Raw genomic sequence first — 20,334 nt, forward strand, 5'->3', positions numbered from 1 at the left:
AAATTTCCTAATATAAATCATTATTTACAGTTTCTATTACTTGATGCAGATTCCACAGACAACTTGTACTGAATTTTTTGCTTGCTTGTAAGAAACATGTGATACTAAATATCAGATGAATAACATTTTAACACTCTTCGCATTCCATTTGGACTTTATATAACAATTCTTTATATTACATTCTTCTTTACTGGGCTGTGAACTCATTGAGGAGAATGACTTTATCTGACTTATCTTTGCGGTCCTCAGTGTGTTGAGTTATTCATTTCAACTAGGTTAGTTTATTGGAAAGAAACAGCAATCCACCTGAATTATATCAAGAAAACAGCATATTTTGGGGAAGGTACATACAGACTGGTTCCAAATCAAGAAAGAGTATGTCAAGGCTGTATATGCAGAGTACATCATGAGAAATGCTGGGCTGGATGAAGCAGAAGATGGAATCAAGATTGCTGGGAGAAATATCAATAATCTCAAATATGCAGATGACACCACCCTTATGGCAGAAAGTGAAGAAGAACTAAAGAGCCTCTTGATGAAAGTGAAAGAGGAGAGTGAAAAAGTTGGCTTCAAGCTCAACATTCAGAAAACTAAGATCATGGTGTCTTAGTCCCATCACTTTGTGGCAAATAGATGGGGAAACAGTGGAAACAGTGGGAGACTTTATGTTTTTGGGCTCCAAAATCACTGCAGATGATAACTGTAGCCATGAAATCAAAAGACGCTTACTCCTTGGAAGGAAAGTTATGACCAACCTAGACAGTATATTAAAAAGCAGAGACATTACTTTGCCAACCAAGGTCTGTCTAGTCAAGGTGATGGTTTTTCCAGTGGTCATATATGGATGTGAGAGATGGACTACAAAGAAAGCTGAGTGCCAAAGAATTGATTTTTTTGAACTGTGGTGTTGGAGACTTTTGAGAGTCCCTTGATCTTCAAGGGGATCCAGCCAGTCCATCCTAAAGGAGATCAGTCCTGAATATTCATTGGAAGGACTGATGTTGAAGCTGAAACTCCAATACTTTGGCCACCTGATGCGAAAAAGTGACTCATTTGAAAAGACCCTGATGCTGGGAAAGATTGAAGGCAGAAGGAGAAGGGGATGACAGAGGATGAGATGGATGAATGGCATCACCGACTCAAGGGACATGAGTTTGAGTCAACTCTGGGAGTTGGTGATGTACAGAGAAGCCTGGCGTGCTGCAGTCCCTGGGGTTGCAAAGAGTCAGACAGGACTGAGTGACTGAACTGAACTGAACTGAACTGAACATATGGCCAGAACTATAAAGTCAGAAAGACAGAGGCAGGCTTAGGGAGCAACAGCTCAACTCACATCTCCCTCTGGGGTAAGGCACCCTGATGACACCTCAAGATGTATTTAACTCTTTTGATAGGATACTTACCTTCCTGCAACTGGCTTCCTTTTTTTATTCACTTTCTGCTGCCTTAGAGCTTTGGGTCAGAGAGAGCTCTCCATGGCCTCTCTGGCTTTGACTCATCTGTCACTCCCTTCCTCTCTCCCGTTTCTCATTGCAATTACTGCAAATAGGGAATCTGATTGGTCTACCATAGCTTTATATAACATGCCATTCATTTGTTTTAAAACAACAACTATTGCACCTAATAAGTATCTCAACTTTACATGTCCAAAATGGAACAACTGAACCATGTACCACCATCTCCCAGTACCATCCTCCCCATTTTTGGACCCTATGCCTTGATTCCTTCTTTGCCTTGCCTTCTCCCCACATATTATTTCTCAAAGCTAGTTCTATGTACCATCTCTTAAAATATATTCCAAATCTTTCCAGTTTTCTCCCTCTTAATCACTAAAACCCTATTGAAGCCACTATCATCTCTTGCATATGTTAAATGAAAAATATATTTTGCACACAGCAGCTAAAATAATTCTTAAAATAAATAAATCACATCATGTCACTTCTTTAGTCTTAAGCAAAGGATTTCCACTACATCCAGAATAAAATTCAAGTGTCTTACATGGCCCATGAGGCCCTATTTCTTACTGGCCCCTGCATGCCTCACTGTACCCCACCCTCCTCTTTATCCACTGGGTTCCGCCTGCACTATTCTTCTACCTGTTCCTCTACTGCACCAGGTTCCCTCCTGCCTTTGTACTTGCTGTTCCTTCTTCACCTAGATCTTCCCAGGGTCTACCCTTCTTGTCACTCACATCTCAGCTTAAATGTCCCCTCACAAGAGAGACCTTGCCAACTCCATTCCCAGTTATTATCCACTGTATCACTCTGTTTCATTTTTGTCACTGTGCTTGTCCTACATGATCTTGGTCTTTTGCTTGTTTGCATCTTTCTTTTCTCTAGTCCTTGCCCTCACTACGATGTTAAGCTCCAGGAAAAGAAGGACCCAATGTAACTTGCTCTCCAGCACCAAGAATAGTTCCTGGCACAGTGTAGGCATTCAAAAATGTGCTACATATCTAGAGAAAACCATAATTTGAAAAGATACAGGCAATCCAATGTTCGCTGCAGCAGTTTTTACAACAGCTAAGACATGGAAGCAACCTAAATGTCCATCAACAGAGGAATGGATAAAGAAGATGGTGCATATGCATTTACAATGGAATATTACTCAGCCATATAAAATAATGAAACAATACCATTTGCAGCACCTGGATGGACCTAGAGATTATATTTCAAGTGAAGTGAGTGAGATAGAGAAAGTTGACAAATATCATATGATACCACTTACCTGTAGAATCTAAAAAAAAAAATTATACAAATGAACTTATTTATAAAAAAGAAACAGACTTTGAAGACAAACTTATAGGCTAAATTAGGAGTTTGAGATTAACATATATACACTACTATATATAAAAGAGATAATTAACAAAGACCTATTGTAATAGGGAACTCTATTTAATATTCTATAATAGCCTATAGGGAAAAGAATCTGAAAAAGAATGGATATATGTATATGAATTACTTTGCTATAGACCTGAAACTAACACAATATTGCAAATCAACCATACTCCAATATAAAATAAAAGTTAAAATTTTAAGATGTGCTAAATGAATGAATGAGTCTCTCTTTGTTGCAGCAACTCTTTATAGATGGTTGATCAACTAATCAGTTGGTGCCTACCCCTCATCCATTTAGCTGGGATGGGTGGGGCCCCTAGGACCCAAACATGGGTGAGTCTGGGCTGGATCTGCAGCAGAAGACAAGCACTCTATACTCATCATATTCATTCATGTCTGGCTTACACTGATTGAGTAGATGAGTAAATGGACAAGTTCAAAAGTTCAACAAGTCTCTGAGGACTCCTGGTGACATACAGTGAGATTCTGAAAGATGAGCTGAGTATGCTTTACTGTTTTCCCCATATTGTCTGTATCTCTTCCAAAAAGAGTAAAAAGTGATAGAGACACACTGTTTATTTGACTAGTAGTATTTGGTTGAAAATTGAAGTGATTTTTTAAAACTATAGAAATACAGTCATCTGGGTACTAGTGATGAGCCTGAGCTAGAAAGTAATTCACATTGCATTTTCATTTAGTCTTGTGCAACATAAGGCATTTACATTCATTTTCTTCTATGGCACTGTTTGTTCCAATATGGAGTATTTATGCTTTACTTTTTAAAATCTGCATAAAGGAAATGCTAAAATTTCAACTTCTTCTTTTTTTTTTCAGAGAATACTCACTCTTCAGAGAGACCAAATTCCATTTCTAAAGACCATTGTAATCAGAGTAGTAATTTCAGGTTTAAAAATGGTAAAGTTAAAGTCAGTCTGAAACGATGACTTAAGTAACAAAAAATCATATTTAATGGGGTACAACTGACAGCATTCACTCTCTCTTAATAATCGCTTATGATGACTGGTAAAAAGATCAGAGAAACCAGTCCTTTCTCATTTTGACAAGCAATAAACTAAACACACAGATAAATAAGACTAAATTCTTAAAAATTAACCCTGAAGACAAAATCTTTTATGGTATTTTTGTATCTGTGAGGGACCAGGGCTTGGCAAACGAGTTCTCTTTGCAATCACTTTTGGGCAGACTGTTTTCAATGCCAACATTTAATGAGGGTTGGTTAAGATGAGCACCATGCCATAAATTAACTTGATATACGGATTATTAAAAAAAACTCAATCACACTGTGTAAATATTAACTTGTCAATTTAGGCAATTTGTTTGGGACCCCATTGTCACTAGTAAAGATTAATAGGGCCTTAATTCTAATTATCTGCACTGTGACTCTGTGTGACAGTGATATTGGGGAAGGATTTCAGGGATGTTAGTGCAGATTCCTGTAAAATCAGGGACTTGCTAGGGTGCTGACAAGCCATGTAATCTGTGTCTTGATTTCATCCATGTCAAGTACCCTTTTAAAAGCCTAAGCTCCACAGAAAAAGAATCTCTTCTCTTTTCATTTTTAAATTTCCATCATTGTCCAGCACCATGCCTGGGCCATAGTGAGTGTTGCATGGATTAGCAAACCTCATCAATGTGCAGTGAGGGACGCTGATTTCATGGGGCAAAAGGGGTCAGGGGTGGGATCAGGTACACATGTTAGGGAGATATCAGATATAAAGAAAGGTGAGTGTACGGCTCTTCAAAAATTTTTGCCGGGAATATAAATGCCTAATAATTACATAACAATGTGTTCATCTTCACTAATAATTAAGTACGTACTTTTATAGGATTCCATTGTTGGTGAGAATGCGAAGAACCATATCCTCCTGGTGAACATCTAAACTGCTTTCTGGAGAGGAGTTTGGCAAAATTTCTAAAAATCTAAGACTTTTCTACCTTTATGTCTCAAGAACTTATTTTACTAATGAAGTTATAAAACTCTGTTAATTGCACACTGTATCAGTGAAAAACTAGAGCAATCTAAATATCCAACAATAAGTGCTTGACTTAATAAATTATGGTATGGCTATGAGGCCAAATAATGTGGTAGATCCATAAAAGCTGATGTGGGAGGATATTACAATTGTTTCTTTTTTAAAATAAAAATTTGCAAATAATATTTACACCAAAATCAGTTTGCATGAAAATGAGTACATGCAAAGAAAATGTCTCAAATGATACACATGAAAGGAAACTCTTAAAAGTGATTATCTCTGAGAAGTTACATTAACGAGAATTCTGATATTCTACTTCATTAATTTCTGTACTATGGGATTTTTAGAATAGGAAAAATAATGTGTTCCTTTTTCTAATAAAAAAGATATCTAAAAATGTGGTTATAAATAACAGAATGTAAATGTCAGATGGTTAATTATCAAATGGCAGAAGAAAGGGTGGGAAATGAACCCCCTGTTTTATTTATGTAGAGGTTGTTGAGCATAATTCTCAGCTTATTTCTAAAGAAACCCAGAGCAAGTCCATCTTGGAGAAAATCTCAACTCTGCCCTTCAGAAGAATGGCTCTCTGCATTTTCTCCTTATTTCTGGTTTCTCAGGACTAGGTTTAAGGAGCATCGTAACTAACGTGCCTTCACTGTGATCAAAGATGTTCAACTCCCTCGATCATATCTGGAAAATCTCCACTCCCCAAATCCTGCTTCCAAGCCTTTGCCAGGGAAACAAGAATCTGCTGTCGCATTAAACTCTTCAGTGTAACGGCATTCTTAGAAAACCTTGTCACTTATATGATTCCTTAACAGTCTCCCAGTGACAGCTGCTACTTTGGCATCCAATTTTTCAAATTAAAAAGTAAAACATTCTACAAATGGTATGAGCAACAGCTCATTTCTTTCAAATTCTACCCAGCTACAAAAGGGAAAAGGGTGATCATAATAGCCCCAGCATGGGATTGTTCTGCCTTCAGAGTTTATTCCTGGGCTTGGGAAATCAACTGGGAAATAAATGCTGGTAATTCTGAGTCCCAAGGAACACGGTATCGCTGACAATCATTCCTTACATCCTTCTTGCCTGCCCAACTTGTGGGCTGGTGGGGAGCAGGCTCAAAATTTAGGAGTGAGGAGAGAATCTTACTAACGTGGTGGTCTGTCACCTCAAGGACATCACCGGTGCTCCCCGGTGCTCCCCACAGTGTGAATGGTGCAGAGTCTGACCCTTGAGGGAAGCCAAACCCCTCATGTCTGGTTCTGCCACTTCCCAGCTGTGTGGTTTTAGGCAAGTTATTCAACCTCAATGAGCTTTAGTTTTCTTACTTGTCAAGTGGAGTTCAGCTAGCCACCTCATAGGGATGTTCTGAGCACTAGAGCATACAATACGTGTGATGAGTTCTGTATAGCTTCTCACATATGGTAAAATGACCAAAAAGTAGTGGCTTTTGTTTGATGATAATGACGTTGATGATGATCACTACCTTCATCGTCATCTCTATCATCATTGTTGTTAAAACAGAGGTTCGAGTGGATGGTAACAGACACCTACAAGTAGGTGTCTCCACTGAGGCACCCGTAGAAGTCACAAGACTTGGACAGGTTTCCAGGTTTGGTTTTACTAGCTGTGTGACCTTGAACAAAGTTTTAAGTCTCTGTGTGCTGACCTGCAAAAAGGGGGAAAAATAATACTCTAACTCTGCCTCCATTATGGTGCCATTGGGACAGTCAAGGGGATAATGACCCTACCAATAATTGTCCATCATTTTATATATATGGAAATATATATACATGTGCAGGTGTGTGTATATACATATCCCCACATCTATAAAATACACTACTACTTTGTAATTGCTACTTGGCCTAGGGAGGAAAAGCAACTAGGACTTCAGCCCTTTTTTGGGAGGACATGCTCAAAAGTACATTATGGGGGGATAGGTAGTGAAATGGCTGGTTTGCCATTACTACCAAATTTAACTTACTGTTTGTTTTTTTGTCACATTGTTTTTCATTCTAAGAGTAATATATGTCACAACAGAAAATTTGGGAATAACAGAAAACAGAAACATCCATTTGCTTAGTCATGGTACCTTCCTTTTTTCTATTTTATCCTATTAAGTATAATAAATAAGGCAAGTGTTGTTTAAACCAAAGTGTAAATCCAAAATATTTTTTTTAACTATCACACAATGTGAGGCAATTATAAAATTGAAGTTCCACCTATTTATTTCTCCTTGGATCAGCAGTTCTCCAATTTCTGTGTGTCTAAGACTCATTTGGGGAGTACAGTACAGCAGTCATGCTGATTAAGTAGGCCTCGGGTAGGATCTTGGAATCTCCATTTTAAGATTTCTACATGACATGAATGCAGACTGAAGGGGTGGGGGGAGGTCTCTGAACCTGACTTTTTTTTTTTTTTTTTTGAGTATAGCTGCTTTACAAGGTCGTGTTAGTATCTGCTCTATGGCAAATAGATTCAGTTCTATGTATACACATATTCACTCTTTTAAAAATTCCCTCCTCCCTTAGATCACCACAGAGCACTGAGTTCCCCGTGCTATAACGTAGGTTCTCTTTGGTTATCTATTTTATATACAGTAATGTTGTTGCTGTTTTTGCTTAGTCACTAAGTGGTGTCCAAATCTTTGTGACCCCATGGACTGTAGCCCACAAGGTCCTCTGTCTATGGGATTTTCCAGGCAAAGAATACTGGAGTGAGTTGCCACTTCCTTCTCCAGGGGATCTTCCCACCCTAGGGACTAAATCTGCTTCTCCTGCATTGGCAGGTAGATTCTTTACTGCTGAGCCATCAGGGAAGCTATGTAAGTAGTGTATATATTAATATTTCAATATTGAAAGAGTGTCATTTGCAGACACATGGATGGACCTAGAGATTGTCATATAGAGTGAAGTAAGTCAGATAGAGAAAAACAAATATCATATAATATTGCTTATATGCGGAATCTAGAAAAGTGAACCTGACTTTGAGAGACAGTGTGCAGTCCTGACTCACATCCAGGCCTCTGAAGTCCCACAGCTGGGTCCTGGAAGAGGAATAAGGAATCCAAATGCTAGCCTCACAGATGTCACCATTTGCAGCCCCAGGCTCCCATGCATTTACTTTTCAGCTCTGTTTGCCCAGCATCTGGCAAGCAAGGCAGTTGAGCATCTGCCTCCTTTTTGTTTGACCCCGTAGTCCCCAGAGAATTCAGTTCCTCTCATGGCTCATAAGATGCCATTCTTTTAGGGATGGGTAGGGCTAGGGACTGACACCAGCTGAACATCCTAAAGTATACTGTGAGACTTCTGGCTGCCTGCTTGATAGCTCTGGGGGATGTAAAGAATGCTCTTACATTCCTCTGGTTCCAAATAGAAGGAAGCAGAGATGGAGGTTAATGGGACCCTGGAGCAGACACCTAACATTCCTGATAAACATACAGAGAGGTATGAGTGGGATGTTTCCTTCTGATATTCCTAGACTACTGCTAAATTCCTTTATCCTTTTCTGGGCAACTCAACCCCAATCCCCCAACTCCTGCCTCCAATCCTAGGAAAGGAAGCAGCTGAAAGGAAGAACTGGAACTTGTCTTTTATAACTTCGAAAAAGAGCAATGTGTGCGTTCTTCTAGGGAGCAGGGCTTGTCCCAGGTAATGAGGCTCTGCCCACCACACTCCCCCATGCCTGCTCTGTAAAATGACACACAAGGAGACCGAAAGCTACATAAAAGGCTCACCCAGCATACACTGATTTAATCTCTGCCACTTGTCACCTCCCTATGGGAGCTCAACAGAAACAACAGCCTTCATCACATAACCTACAATTATTTTCAATGCATGCCCAAATCTAGGTTTTAAAAAGCCCTGTTCAGATTTTATGGGAATAGGACAAATATCAGAACCCTGTGAGGGTGAAAGAAAAAGACACAAAGAGTAATTTTGTTGAATTTTTACATCTCTGTCTGCTCTCTCTGAAGCAGCAGTGGCTGGGGTGCTACCCAGGTTCTTGGCCGAGGTTAAGTATAACCATTCCTCTGGAATGGAAGTTAGGAGAGTGTATTTCTGCTCTCATAGAGTCAGAGGTCTAACTAACTCTCTTAAAAAAGCTTCAATCCAATTTGCACATTTTGTAGATGAAACTGACGTTCAGAGGGGAACTCTTTGCTGGCCATTGCCTGTTTGTTCTCAGTTCCATGACCTGCTCCTCGCCTGCTCTGCTCTGATTCTCAGGGGTCAGATTTCCTTTCCCACTGGCTTCCAGTTAGTTTGGGCCAATGGGAAGATCTGGTGGGAGGCTAGAGGACAGAAGCAAGGGAGAAGCCAGAATATCTGGCCACCTGCTTGATAGCTCTGGGGGATGCAAAGAATGCTCTTACATTCCTCCAGTTCCAAACAGAAGGAAGCAGAAATGGAGGTTAATGGGACCATGAAGCAGACATCTAACATTCCTAACACGTAACATCCACCCCCCACCCCTCTTTCTCCTGCTGCTTTGGGTCGCATGTCCAGAGTGGCTGCATTTCCACCTTGGTTCATTCATGTTCCTCTGAACACCTCCTCCATCTGTGGTCCCAGCTTTTGCTCACTCGGGTAACCCATCTTGTGCTCTAATAAGACCAACTTCTCCCATTATAGCCTCTTGCCCAGGGGTGAGTAAACTTTTCAAAGAGACAGATAGTAAATCCTTCAGGCTTTATGGGCCAACAGGGAAAACCAAAGATATTTTGTAGGTACTGTACACATACAATGTTTAAAATCTAATCACTAAAAATATAAAAACCATTCTTAGCTCATGAACTAAGTAAAAGCAGGTTGTAGGCTGGCTGGATTTGGCTCAAAGGCCTAACTCTGCCACCCACGCTCTAGTCTTAGGGGTTGTGGTGAATTCCTACAGTCTCTAATCTGTGAATTGCCTCCTGATATGATCATGAAAGCCCAGCCTCTCTAGTTCCCTATATTAACTTAAAAAAACTGAATCACTTGGCATGAGGTCTCTTTTCCTGACTGTATATGGGCAATAACTTGTTTCAAACTGTATTCCATGAGTGGAATTGTTATCTACTTCATATATTTCTTATTGCTTTCAGAAATGCATTGTGTAAGTTTCCATTCAAGTTAACTCTGCTGGCTGCCTACCTATGTTTTGACTATCCTGGATGACATGCAGTGTTGTAAAACAAGTGACCCCTCCCAAGGGGATGCTCAAGCTAATGTTGGGAACAAGAAACTAAAAATGTTAAAGTTGATCCTCCTACTGACCAAATGCTGTCCAACATCACTGACAAAAGTGATGAAAAAAGCTGCGAAAAGCTGACAAACCAGGCTGGCTTGAAGACGCAAATTTCCATAATAGCTAAGGCATGGATGACCATGCAAATCTGATGTGTTACATACCACACAGACCTTCCCCGCTGCTTCCACCTGTGTCTAAACCCCCACTGTCCCTTCCCTGATTGCCTGCAGCTGCCTCCCAACCAGCCTTCCTGACTCCCACCCCTGCCACACACTCCCTTAAGGCTATTTTCAAAGCTGCAAGCCAGGTCTTTTAAAAATATAAATTGCATGGCTCCACTGCTCAAAACCGCCGATGGCTTCCCATCCTACACACTATAAAATACCAGTTTGTCATGCTCTCTCTCCTGACCCTGTGTGATCCAGCTGCTGCCCACTTCTTCAAGCCTGTCTCCCGCCTCCTTTCCTCTCCTCCTTCCAACCTAGCAGTGCTGGTGTCCTCGCTGCTTCCCAGACTCTCCCCAGGCTCAGATATCAGGCCCCTGCACTGGCTCTCCCTGTCCCTGGAATACACCCTCGGGGATCTCCAAGGAGTGAGCAGCTGTCTCTTCCTCTCTCTTTTAATTCTTGCAGGTTTGCACTCCTCTGTCACTTCATCGGACAGTTTCTCTAACCAGCTAATCTAACATAGCTCAGCTTCTCCTTCTGTCCACTTCATCGTCTTATGACTTCAGCATGGCCCACGCTGTTCCCTTGACTTAGAACATTCTTCTCTCCATTCTGTGAGTCTTTTAAATTTTTTTTTTTTTAAGTTGTTACAATGTTGGGTTTAATTTCTGCAGGACAGCAAACTGACTGTTTGCATATATATTCTTTTCCATTATGGTTTATCACAGGAGATTGAATATAGTCCCTTGTGCTATACAGTAGAACTTTGCTGTTTATCCATTCTATATATAATACTTTGCTTCCCTCGCCACCCCTCTTCCTCTCCTTTTTTGACTGGTTTAAATGCCATTTTCTCAGGGAGGTCCTTCTGGATCATTCTATATAGGTAGGTGTCCTTTAGCCCTCTCCATTTCACATTTTTTGTACAATGTTCACTTTTTCTTATGCACCAGCACTACTGTAAGTGTGTGTGTGTGTGTGAGTGAGGATGTGTGTTCTCTGTCTACCTCTTTACTGTCTTTCTCCCATTCCCAAATGATTGTCAGTTTCATGAGGGAGGGGGCTATGTCCACTTTACCAACCAATACATGTCAAGTGCCTATACACTGCAGGGCCTTGTACACTGTAAGTGTTCAATAACTATTTATGGAGGGAATGAATAAATGATCCAATGTGCGATCAGTCACAGACCTAGGAGAGATGAGATGGCCCCACTGTATAAGAGACCACTGGTTGCCCATCCACATCTCTCTGGTATTCACCATTTCTGTATGTGATGATGGCTTTCTAAAGTAAGCATCATGACCCCTGCCTGAAGGCTTTCATGGGCTGCAAGTGCATGCTTGGTCTGCATGCAGTGCCGGGGAGTTAATGCCTATAGGGGCAGCTTTTGATGGCCAACAGGAGTTGCTAGACAACTATCCCCAGCTTTGCCATTTGCCAGAAGCGAAGCATGTTATTCATGGTTTCTCACAAGTCTCTGCTGTGCCAGATGACCACCAGAGCACCCTGCTCATTAAGCCAGTGTTCACTGACCTCCTTCCCTTCCTTGTCTCACTACCCGATGACTTACTGGTATTTCCAGGGATCATCCTCCAAGAAAACTACAAATCCTTGTCTCAGCATGCGCTTTTGGGAGAACCCAAACTAACACATCCTTCCATGGAATCCCTCACCACTATCCTTTAGGAGAAGTGTTGCAACAAAACTTTCCCATCTAGCAGTTGCTCAGGTTGCCAGGGTAATCGTGGGATGGGATTGTGTGTGTGTGTTTGTGAATGAATTCTCTGATGTTTTAATTTAACTGGGTTCATGGCAGCAGCCACATTTTTTGTGAATTCTGTAGACAGACATTCCCTATAAATGATAGTTCCTCTCTTTACTGTAGATATCTCCAAATAGGACTGTCCTTGTCCCTGGTCTATAACTGTACTCTGGGCCAGTTCCTTGCACCAAATTCTACTGATAAAATTAACAAGGACAAGACACAATTCAGTGAATACCTGATGTGCACCAGACTCTGTTATACAACTTGTACGACCTACTTAAATGGTCACAACCATACTACAAGGAAAGTACTCTTATTTCTTTCTTAGAGTTTGAAACCCTGCCCAGGGAGGCTATCACTTGCCGCAACTGCTGGGTGGCAGAGTCTGGATGTGAAGCCAGGGATGCGGCCAGAGATCCACCATTAATTTTTTGGCTATACCGTCTCTCAATCTCCCCAACTCTCTGTCTCAGAGACAAGCCCCCCCCCGACCCAGGTCTTATCACATCCACAATTTACTGTAAGGCACAAAATTAACATGAGATACTATAGTTATAAAGTTTCTGAAGTGTGTGTGTAAGTCGCTCAGTCGTGTCTAACTCTTTTGTGACCTCATGGGCTGAAAGAAGACCCCCTCCAGGCTCTTCTGTCCATGGAATTCTCCAGAACACTGGAGTGGGTTGCCATTTCCTCCTTCAGGGGCTCTTCCCCACCCAGGGATTGAACGCACATCTCCTGTATCTCCTGCATTTCAGGCAGATTCTTTACCAGCTGAACAACTGGGGAGGATCAAGTTTCTGAAATTTTAGTCAAAAAAGAGTGAAACCATCTGATAATGAGAAACAATAAAAACATGTTTAAATGTAATTGCAAATGCAGCATTTACTAAACACAAGATATTAAAAAATTATGGTTTGTAACATTTTTATTTTTCCCAATTTGGCCCTCATGGTGTAAAAAAAAAAGTTTATCATCTTTGCTCTAGGGTGAAGATCTTAGGAGGAAAATGCTTTTCCCCATGACAGAGCCAGCATTACCAGATAATGGCCTAAATTCCACAGCTTTCCTGGCATCAACTTCCATCTGACCCTATGTTCCACAAAGAAGTGTGAGAATCAGAGCAAGTGGCCAGAGTCATAAAGAGTGCTTCTGTTCTCCGTACAGCGCTGGGCAGCCATTGGTCAGCAAACAGTCCCGACGAGCCTTTCCTTCAACACAGAAGACCCACCATCAGATTCTGTCTCAAGGATCACAAAGATCAGATTCACAGTCTCATTCTCCCTTCTGCTCATGCCAAATAACCCTGGGAAAACCATGCTTGTGCCAGTGAGCCTTTTCCATTGTTCTGTACTTTGGGAGGCTTTCATGCTCCCATTAGTTTAATGAGAGAAAAAAAAAAAAATAGAGTATGAGAAGAATACCTTCGAGGGCAACCCAAATAAGCATCAAAGAGTTAAAGCAAGTTAATAAATGTGAAATAGTTCAATATGTACTCACTCTTTTAATGTCTGCATATTTGGGGAGAGAGAGATGGGGAAGCTTTCATTCTGGGTAAAATATAACCAACATATTGTCTTGAGGGTAATTTTGCAAATTAACTAGAATAATTATCTTCCTCAGCTCTCTATTTTTAATTACCTTTTCTTGATAATGAAAGTAAAAACAATACACTAAAAGAGAACTTTGTGAGTGCCAGGCCTTGCTTAAACCGTTTCCTATACATGATTCATTTCATGAAACACCACTATGAAATAGGTAACACTGTCTCTGTTTTATAGATAAGGAAAGAGAGAGTAAGTAATACTGTTTAAAAAGACAGTAAGTAAATTCCAAAGTTCCATCTCTATAGTTCAAGCTACATTATGTTGCTTCAGTAGATTCACAGTATAGAAGAACATAAAACTTGTTGCAGAAAATCTGGAAAATGTGGGCAAGTATACAAAGAATGTTTGATGTACTCATAATCTCACCACCTAGAAATAAATGAACATTTGATACAGTGATCATGACAGAATCTCTATAAATATGACATAACTTTTGTTGTTATCCCAAATGAAAAGCTATGTGATTAATCACCAAATGTGGAGAATATATTTGCAGTGGACTGATTATAGAGTTCGTCTTAGGCAGAATTCATTTGGGAGATCTCAATGGATCACCTCCCAACTTTCAGCAATCATTTCATTTTCATAAGCTAAGGCTGAAGTACATGTACTATTGCTGTCGTTTAAGATGCCCTGAATGAAGAAAACCAAAGGTGACTTCAACTTTGAAATCTGAACTGTAAATCACTAAAGGAGATGTTATGGACTAAAGGCTTTGATTTCTGACCAATTTGAAGCAGTGCTCAACATGATTGACAGTGGGAGGAAGCAGGGATCTCTCTATCATTTATCTTTACCTCTCTGTCTATCCATCCACCCACCCATTCACCCATCCACATAATTCACATAATGGTACTGTCTTAGGCAGATTGGTACCGGGAAGCAGATCCTGAGATCAACATTTGAGTGCAACTGGTATTTGGAGGATTCATCTTTGGAAACACCAATAGGGCAGTGGAGAACTGAGAGAGGAAAGGGAAAACAGGTAAGAAGAGGTGTGTTAATGAACACGGGGTGGAGCTACCCTGCTGGGTACTTCGGAGAGCTTAGTGTGGTAGCCCATGAGAGGTGAGGAATTTGGGATATTTATCCTCCAGTTCACACTTGTCATTGGATGAGAGCAGCTCTAGGAGTCATTAACTCCCCAGCATTTCTGGCCTGCCCTGCATACTAACCAAGCAGGTTCCTGTGACTAGAGAAAGCCCTTTAACAGCCACATGGGTTTACAATAAAAAGTGTAGGTGTAGATGTGAATTGTGAGTGACTGATAGGTATGGGCAATGTCAGTATGTGCTATAGTCCTATAGTCAGCCAGTATAAACAACAAAATTGGAGTCATTATATATATACACACACATACACATATATATGTATATACATATATATAGTCTATATATAAGCTACAGTCCTGTAGTCAGCCAGCATAAACTAAAACAAAATTGGAATCATTATATATATATACATACACATATATACATATATATATATGTATATATAGTCTATATATATGCTACAGTCCTATGATCAGCCAGTATAAACTAAAACAAAATTGGAATCATTATATACACACATATATACATATATACATATATGTGTGTATATCCAAAATCACTGCAGATGGTGACTGCAGCCATGAAATTAAAAGACGCTTACTCCTTGGAAGGAAAGTTATGACCAACCTAGATAGCATATTCAAAAGCAGAGACATTACTTTGCCAACAAAGGTCCGTCTAGTCAAGGCTATGGTTTTTCCTGTGGTCATGTATGGATGTGAGAGTTGGACTGTGAAGAAGGCTGAACGCCAGAGAATTGATGCTTTTGAACTGCGGTGTTGGAGAAGACTCTTGAGAGTCCCTTGGACTGCAAGGAGATCCAACCAGTCCATTCTGAAGGAGATCAGCCCTGGGATTTCTTTGGAAGGAATGATGCTAAAACTGAAACTCCAGTACTTTGGCCACCTCATGCGAAGAGTTGACTCATTGGAAAAGACTCTGATGCTGGGAGGGATTGGGGGCAGGAGGAGAAGGGGACGACAGAGGATGAGATGGCTGGACAGCATCACTGACTCGTTGGACATGAGTCTGGGTAAACTCCGGGAGTTGGGGATGGACAGGGAGGCCTGGCGTGCTGTGATTCATGGGGTCGCAAAGAGTCGGACACAACTGAGCTACTGAACTGAACTGAAACATATATTTTATATATATATATATATATATATATAGTTTTGTATTCTGCTTTTCTCCTAATAAAATGCTGGGAGCATTTCATGTCCTTACATGTTATTTGAAAAAATGACTTTTATTGGTTGCCTATCACATTTTATTTAACTGATTCCTTATTTGGGGACACACAAGTTATTTCTAATTTTGAAGTACTTAGAATAATTCAACAATAAATATTTTCATGCACATATTTTTCTCTATATCTCTGGTGCCTAAGGATAAATTAATCAAGGACAATTTTGTTAATTATCTAAAGCAAGGATTACCAATCCCATATCTATAAGAATGCTTGAAATTGATGGAAAACTTTTTTTTTTTTTATTCTGATGGGTGTCTCCAGACATAAAAGTGACATAACAACTTAATTTATTTTTATTATGAATCTGCTCTTAGTCTCTATATTCAGTTGTTCTCAAATGATGGAAGATTTTTATACCTTTATTATGGAAAACTTTATTGCTGTCTAGCCAAGGTGGCAAGTTTATCACCATGCCATCGAATGAGATGATTACTTTCCAGAAGCAGAGGTGAACGCCTTCTCTACAAAAAGGTCATTAATAACCTTGCTCTCTTTCTTCACAAACATCATCTCATACAGAAGTGAAGTCGCTCAGTTGTGTCCAACTCTTTGCGACCCCATGGACTGTAGCCTACAAGGCTCCTCTGTCCATGGAATTTTCTAGGCAAGAGTACTACAGTGGGTTGCCATTTCCTTCTCCAGGAGATCTTCCCAACCCAGGGACTGAACCCAGGTCTCCCGCATTGCAGGCAGATGCTTTAACCACGTCTAAGCCACCAGGGCTTAAGGAAAAATGGTTTGATCCTTAGCATTTTGCATTTTACTTATTTGAGGGAAAAATACCAAATTCTATTTTCCATTCTCCAACAGTCTGGCATGCTTTCTTTCCTATTGAAATATCTCATGAAATTCCTTAATGACTACCATTTGTTCCATCCACTGGCCTTTTAATTTTCACTTCTTCACTTCTCTGAAGTGCTGAGTTGGATCACTCATGCATGACATATCCCTATTTTCCACGAAGCCTACACTTGCCTAGTGGTCCTCTCTCTTTTTCTTTTGGCTCTTCTTGTTCTCCCTCAGTTATTCCTCTCCTTCTTCATTTCTTCTACATGTGAATATCATCCATTGCTTAGCCCTGTGTGCTTACTCTTCTATTTCTCTTGATGACCTCTCTTAGTTCAGGACCTATTTTTCACTCCATGATTATGACTCTTGGAGCCCCATTTGCAGGCTCCCCTCTCACTCCTTATATGGGATTTAAGCATGAAACTTCTTGATAGAAAATAACTCAAACCTGGCATGATCAAACCTAAATTTATCGTCTTCACTTTAAAATGGTTCTCCTATTATTTTCTCTTTGTCTTTCCTTAACCCCTTCCCCCTATTCAGTCATGATCATGGCAATTCTCTCTTCTCCTAGATCCCCTTTCTTGAGCAGTTTGCACACATTGCCTCAGTTATTCGACACAAAAGCCAAGGAGTTCCTCCAGAACCTTCAGACATGTCAGACATTCCTACCCCAACTACCACTGGTATGCTGCTGCTAAGTCACTTCAGTCGTGTCCAACGCTGTGCGACCCCATAGACGGCGGCCCACCAGGCTCCCCCGTCCCTGGGATTCTCCAGGCAAGAACACTGGAATGGGTTGCCATTTCCTTCTCAAATGCATTAAAGTAAAAAGTGAAAGTAAAGTCGCTCAGTCGTGTCCGACTCTTAGCGACCCCATGGACTGCAGCCTACCAGGCTCCTCCATCCATGGGATTTTCCAGGCAAGAATACTGGAGTGGGGTGCCATTGCCTTCTCTGACCACTGGCATAGGAAACTCTTATTACTAAATTACCAGGCATTCTATGGTTAGTATTTCTCTGCTTTGGACTCTCTTATTAGTTTATTAGGAGAGAATCTACTTGAGCAGAGGTGTTTGTAACTTGTATTACTGTACAGTTCTTAAAAACCGTTTAATACATTGGTGTAAATGCCACGTCTGTGTGATTCATTGCCTGTGAACTGAGACATTTTTGTTTTGGACTAGGAGAGGTTTACTAGATCGATATGTTCCATGATATATTAATCTTCTGAGATGTTCAGTGAGAAAGGCTTTCTGTGGTCAGATACATTTGGAGAAACATTGTGTTCTTGGTGATTCAAAATGTGTATTAAAAGGGCAAAGTGCTAAGAAGTATTTCTTAAACTTATTTTATCAAATCATTTAATGATTCTCCAGCTCTTTCTCCTCTCCTCCCTCCTATTCTTCATCCCTTTCCTCTTTCTTTCTCTCTTCCTTTCTTTTTAGAAACATTAAATATCTAGGGTTCCGTGGGAAAGATTTTGGAAAACACTGTACTTACCTGTTTAAGAAAAGTTTTTAGGAGCAAATTTCTACCTTTCTCTGCATTTACAGAGCCAGCACTGTATCTGGCACAAAATGACTGTTTGACAAATGTTTGCTAACTTGAAGTGCACACAAGAGAGTATATTAATAAGAAGCCAAAATATTATGTTGAAAGTTGTTCTCAAAAATCACACCAGTTTTTTGGTACCAAGCATTTGGTAGTTTTACAGAAACGAATCATTTAGATTTTTATTTCAATTAATCCACTTTGGATCATAACCACAAGACATCTGACTTGGGACAAATCTTGATAGGTATATAGCCGTTATTTTATAGACAGGTCTTATCTTTCATCATGAACTTATAAAGAGGTTGAAAGAATTATCTCAAGCAACTTAAGTATAGGAATAGAGATGTCAGTTCTGGGCATACCCTGGGTAGGCTCAAATACTGACTTTGCCATTTACTGACCAAGGGAAGCTGGGAAAATGTACCTGCACCTCAGATTCCTCATTTGAAATGGTGATGACACCTGTACTCCCCTTACAAGGTCATTGTGATGACTTAATGAGATTAAACAGGTGAAAAGCTAAGCACAATGTCTAGCAGATGGAAACACTATTCCCTATTAATACCATTAAACATATTATCAGCCAGGACTGCATAGTTGATATGAAATGAAAGGTGACCACACAATTTTAGAGAGAATTTGAGAGAACTCATGAAAATATGGATGGGGAGGAAGGAATTGTGTAACTGAGGTTTCCATATTGATAAAACTCCAACATTGGGCCATTTGTAGCAGTTTGGGTTGGGGAGAAGAGTTCATTCTGGTTTAAAGCTACAACTCCCAGAGAATAACTTTTCCCAGGGTAGGGTGCTGGATGGGCATTTTACTTATTTGGGCATTTTGCAGGCTCAGGGAGAATCCTTTCTTTTTACCCAGAAATTCCTGGGAGATTGTACCTTTTTTAAAAGAAACCACAGAAGGAACAAAGTTCCCTGCCTCTCTGTAAGAGGGCACCATTCCCTACCTGAATGGGTAGGCAAACGCCACGTCAATGCTGAGGTCACTTTCCGTCTTGTTGGCACAGTCCACACTCAGCCGCAGGCCTCCAGAATAACCACCGCATGTTGCAAATGCAAAGATTGCAAAAAGCTGGAGAGAACAAAGAAAGAATAGAGAAGGCAGCTATTAGAATGGTGTTGATCTCATGAAATATGTCAACAGGAGGTTAGTGTCTACATTGAGAGAGGTTAGGATGGCAAGTATGACCATCCAAGTATGGCATCATATATGGTTTAGGCTGGAATGAAGGCCAGGATGATGATGGAGAGTGGAATGGTGGGGTGTGAAAAATTGCCTGGAAAGCTGGAGTAATTTTGCTCAGAAAAATTAAATACAAGGACAAAATATCTGCATTTGATATCAAATATCTGTGTAAAGATGGTTAGCATCACCAACTCAACGGACATGAACTTGAGCAAACTTTGGGAGATAGTAAAGAACAGGAAAGCCTGATCTGCTGCAGTCCATGGGGTTGCAAAGAGTCAGAAACAACTTAGTGAGTGAACAACAGCATCTGTGTAAAGAACTGTCACACAACAGAAGGTAGAGATGTAATCTTACATCAGAGTCTCTGGAAAGCTACACACTGAGGGATTAATGATAGATATCTCCATGTGGGGAGAATTTCAGATGTTTCCTTGCTTCCTTCTTTTTGGTTATCTGTATTTTCTGCAAAACACATGTTTTGTCTTTTGGAATAATACAGATTTTTAAAAATGCACAAAGAATTTTAGGGTTGATGGGTGGAGGAAGTGGCTGCTGCTGCTGCTGCTGCTACTAAGTCGCTTCAGTTATGTCCGACTCTGTGCGATCCCATAGACGGCAGCCCACCAGGCTCCCCCGTCCCTGGGATTCTCCAGGCCTAAAATGTGCTATTCTGGAGCACAACATCTCAATATATGTCAACCTCAAAGCATCCTTCATGGTTTCATCTCTGTTTTACTTGCTCTTTCAAGAGTCAACTATTAGAAGGTTCAACTGATTACCAACTAATATCAGTCTATCCTAGCATAAAACATGCATCTATGATAATCAGGCAGTGAAAATTAGAAGCAGGAACTCAAATAAGTCTTCGAGAGA

The 20,334-nt window shown here is 40.4% G+C and overlaps 1 protein-coding gene across 3 annotated transcripts in view; it reads right to left on the reverse strand.

The window, feature by feature from the left end:
- Positions 1-20,334, reverse strand: part of SYNPR (synaptoporin) — a 300,659-nt gene that overhangs the window by 117,394 nt on the left and 162,931 nt on the right. For all 3 annotated transcript variants that reach the window (XM_070776386.1, XM_019985147.2, XM_019985148.2), the window contains one exon: positions 19,220-19,344. In XM_070776386.1, the coding sequence (XP_070632487.1) occupies positions 19,220-19,344 (125 nt within the window). The remainder of the gene's footprint in view (positions 1-19,219; positions 19,345-20,334) is intronic.

This window comes from Bos indicus, chromosome 22, assembly GCF_029378745.1.
Source record: "Bos indicus isolate NIAB-ARS_2022 breed Sahiwal x Tharparkar chromosome 22, NIAB-ARS_B.indTharparkar_mat_pri_1.0, whole genome shotgun sequence".
Lineage (NCBI taxonomy): Eukaryota > Metazoa > Chordata > Mammalia > Artiodactyla > Bovidae > Bos > Bos indicus.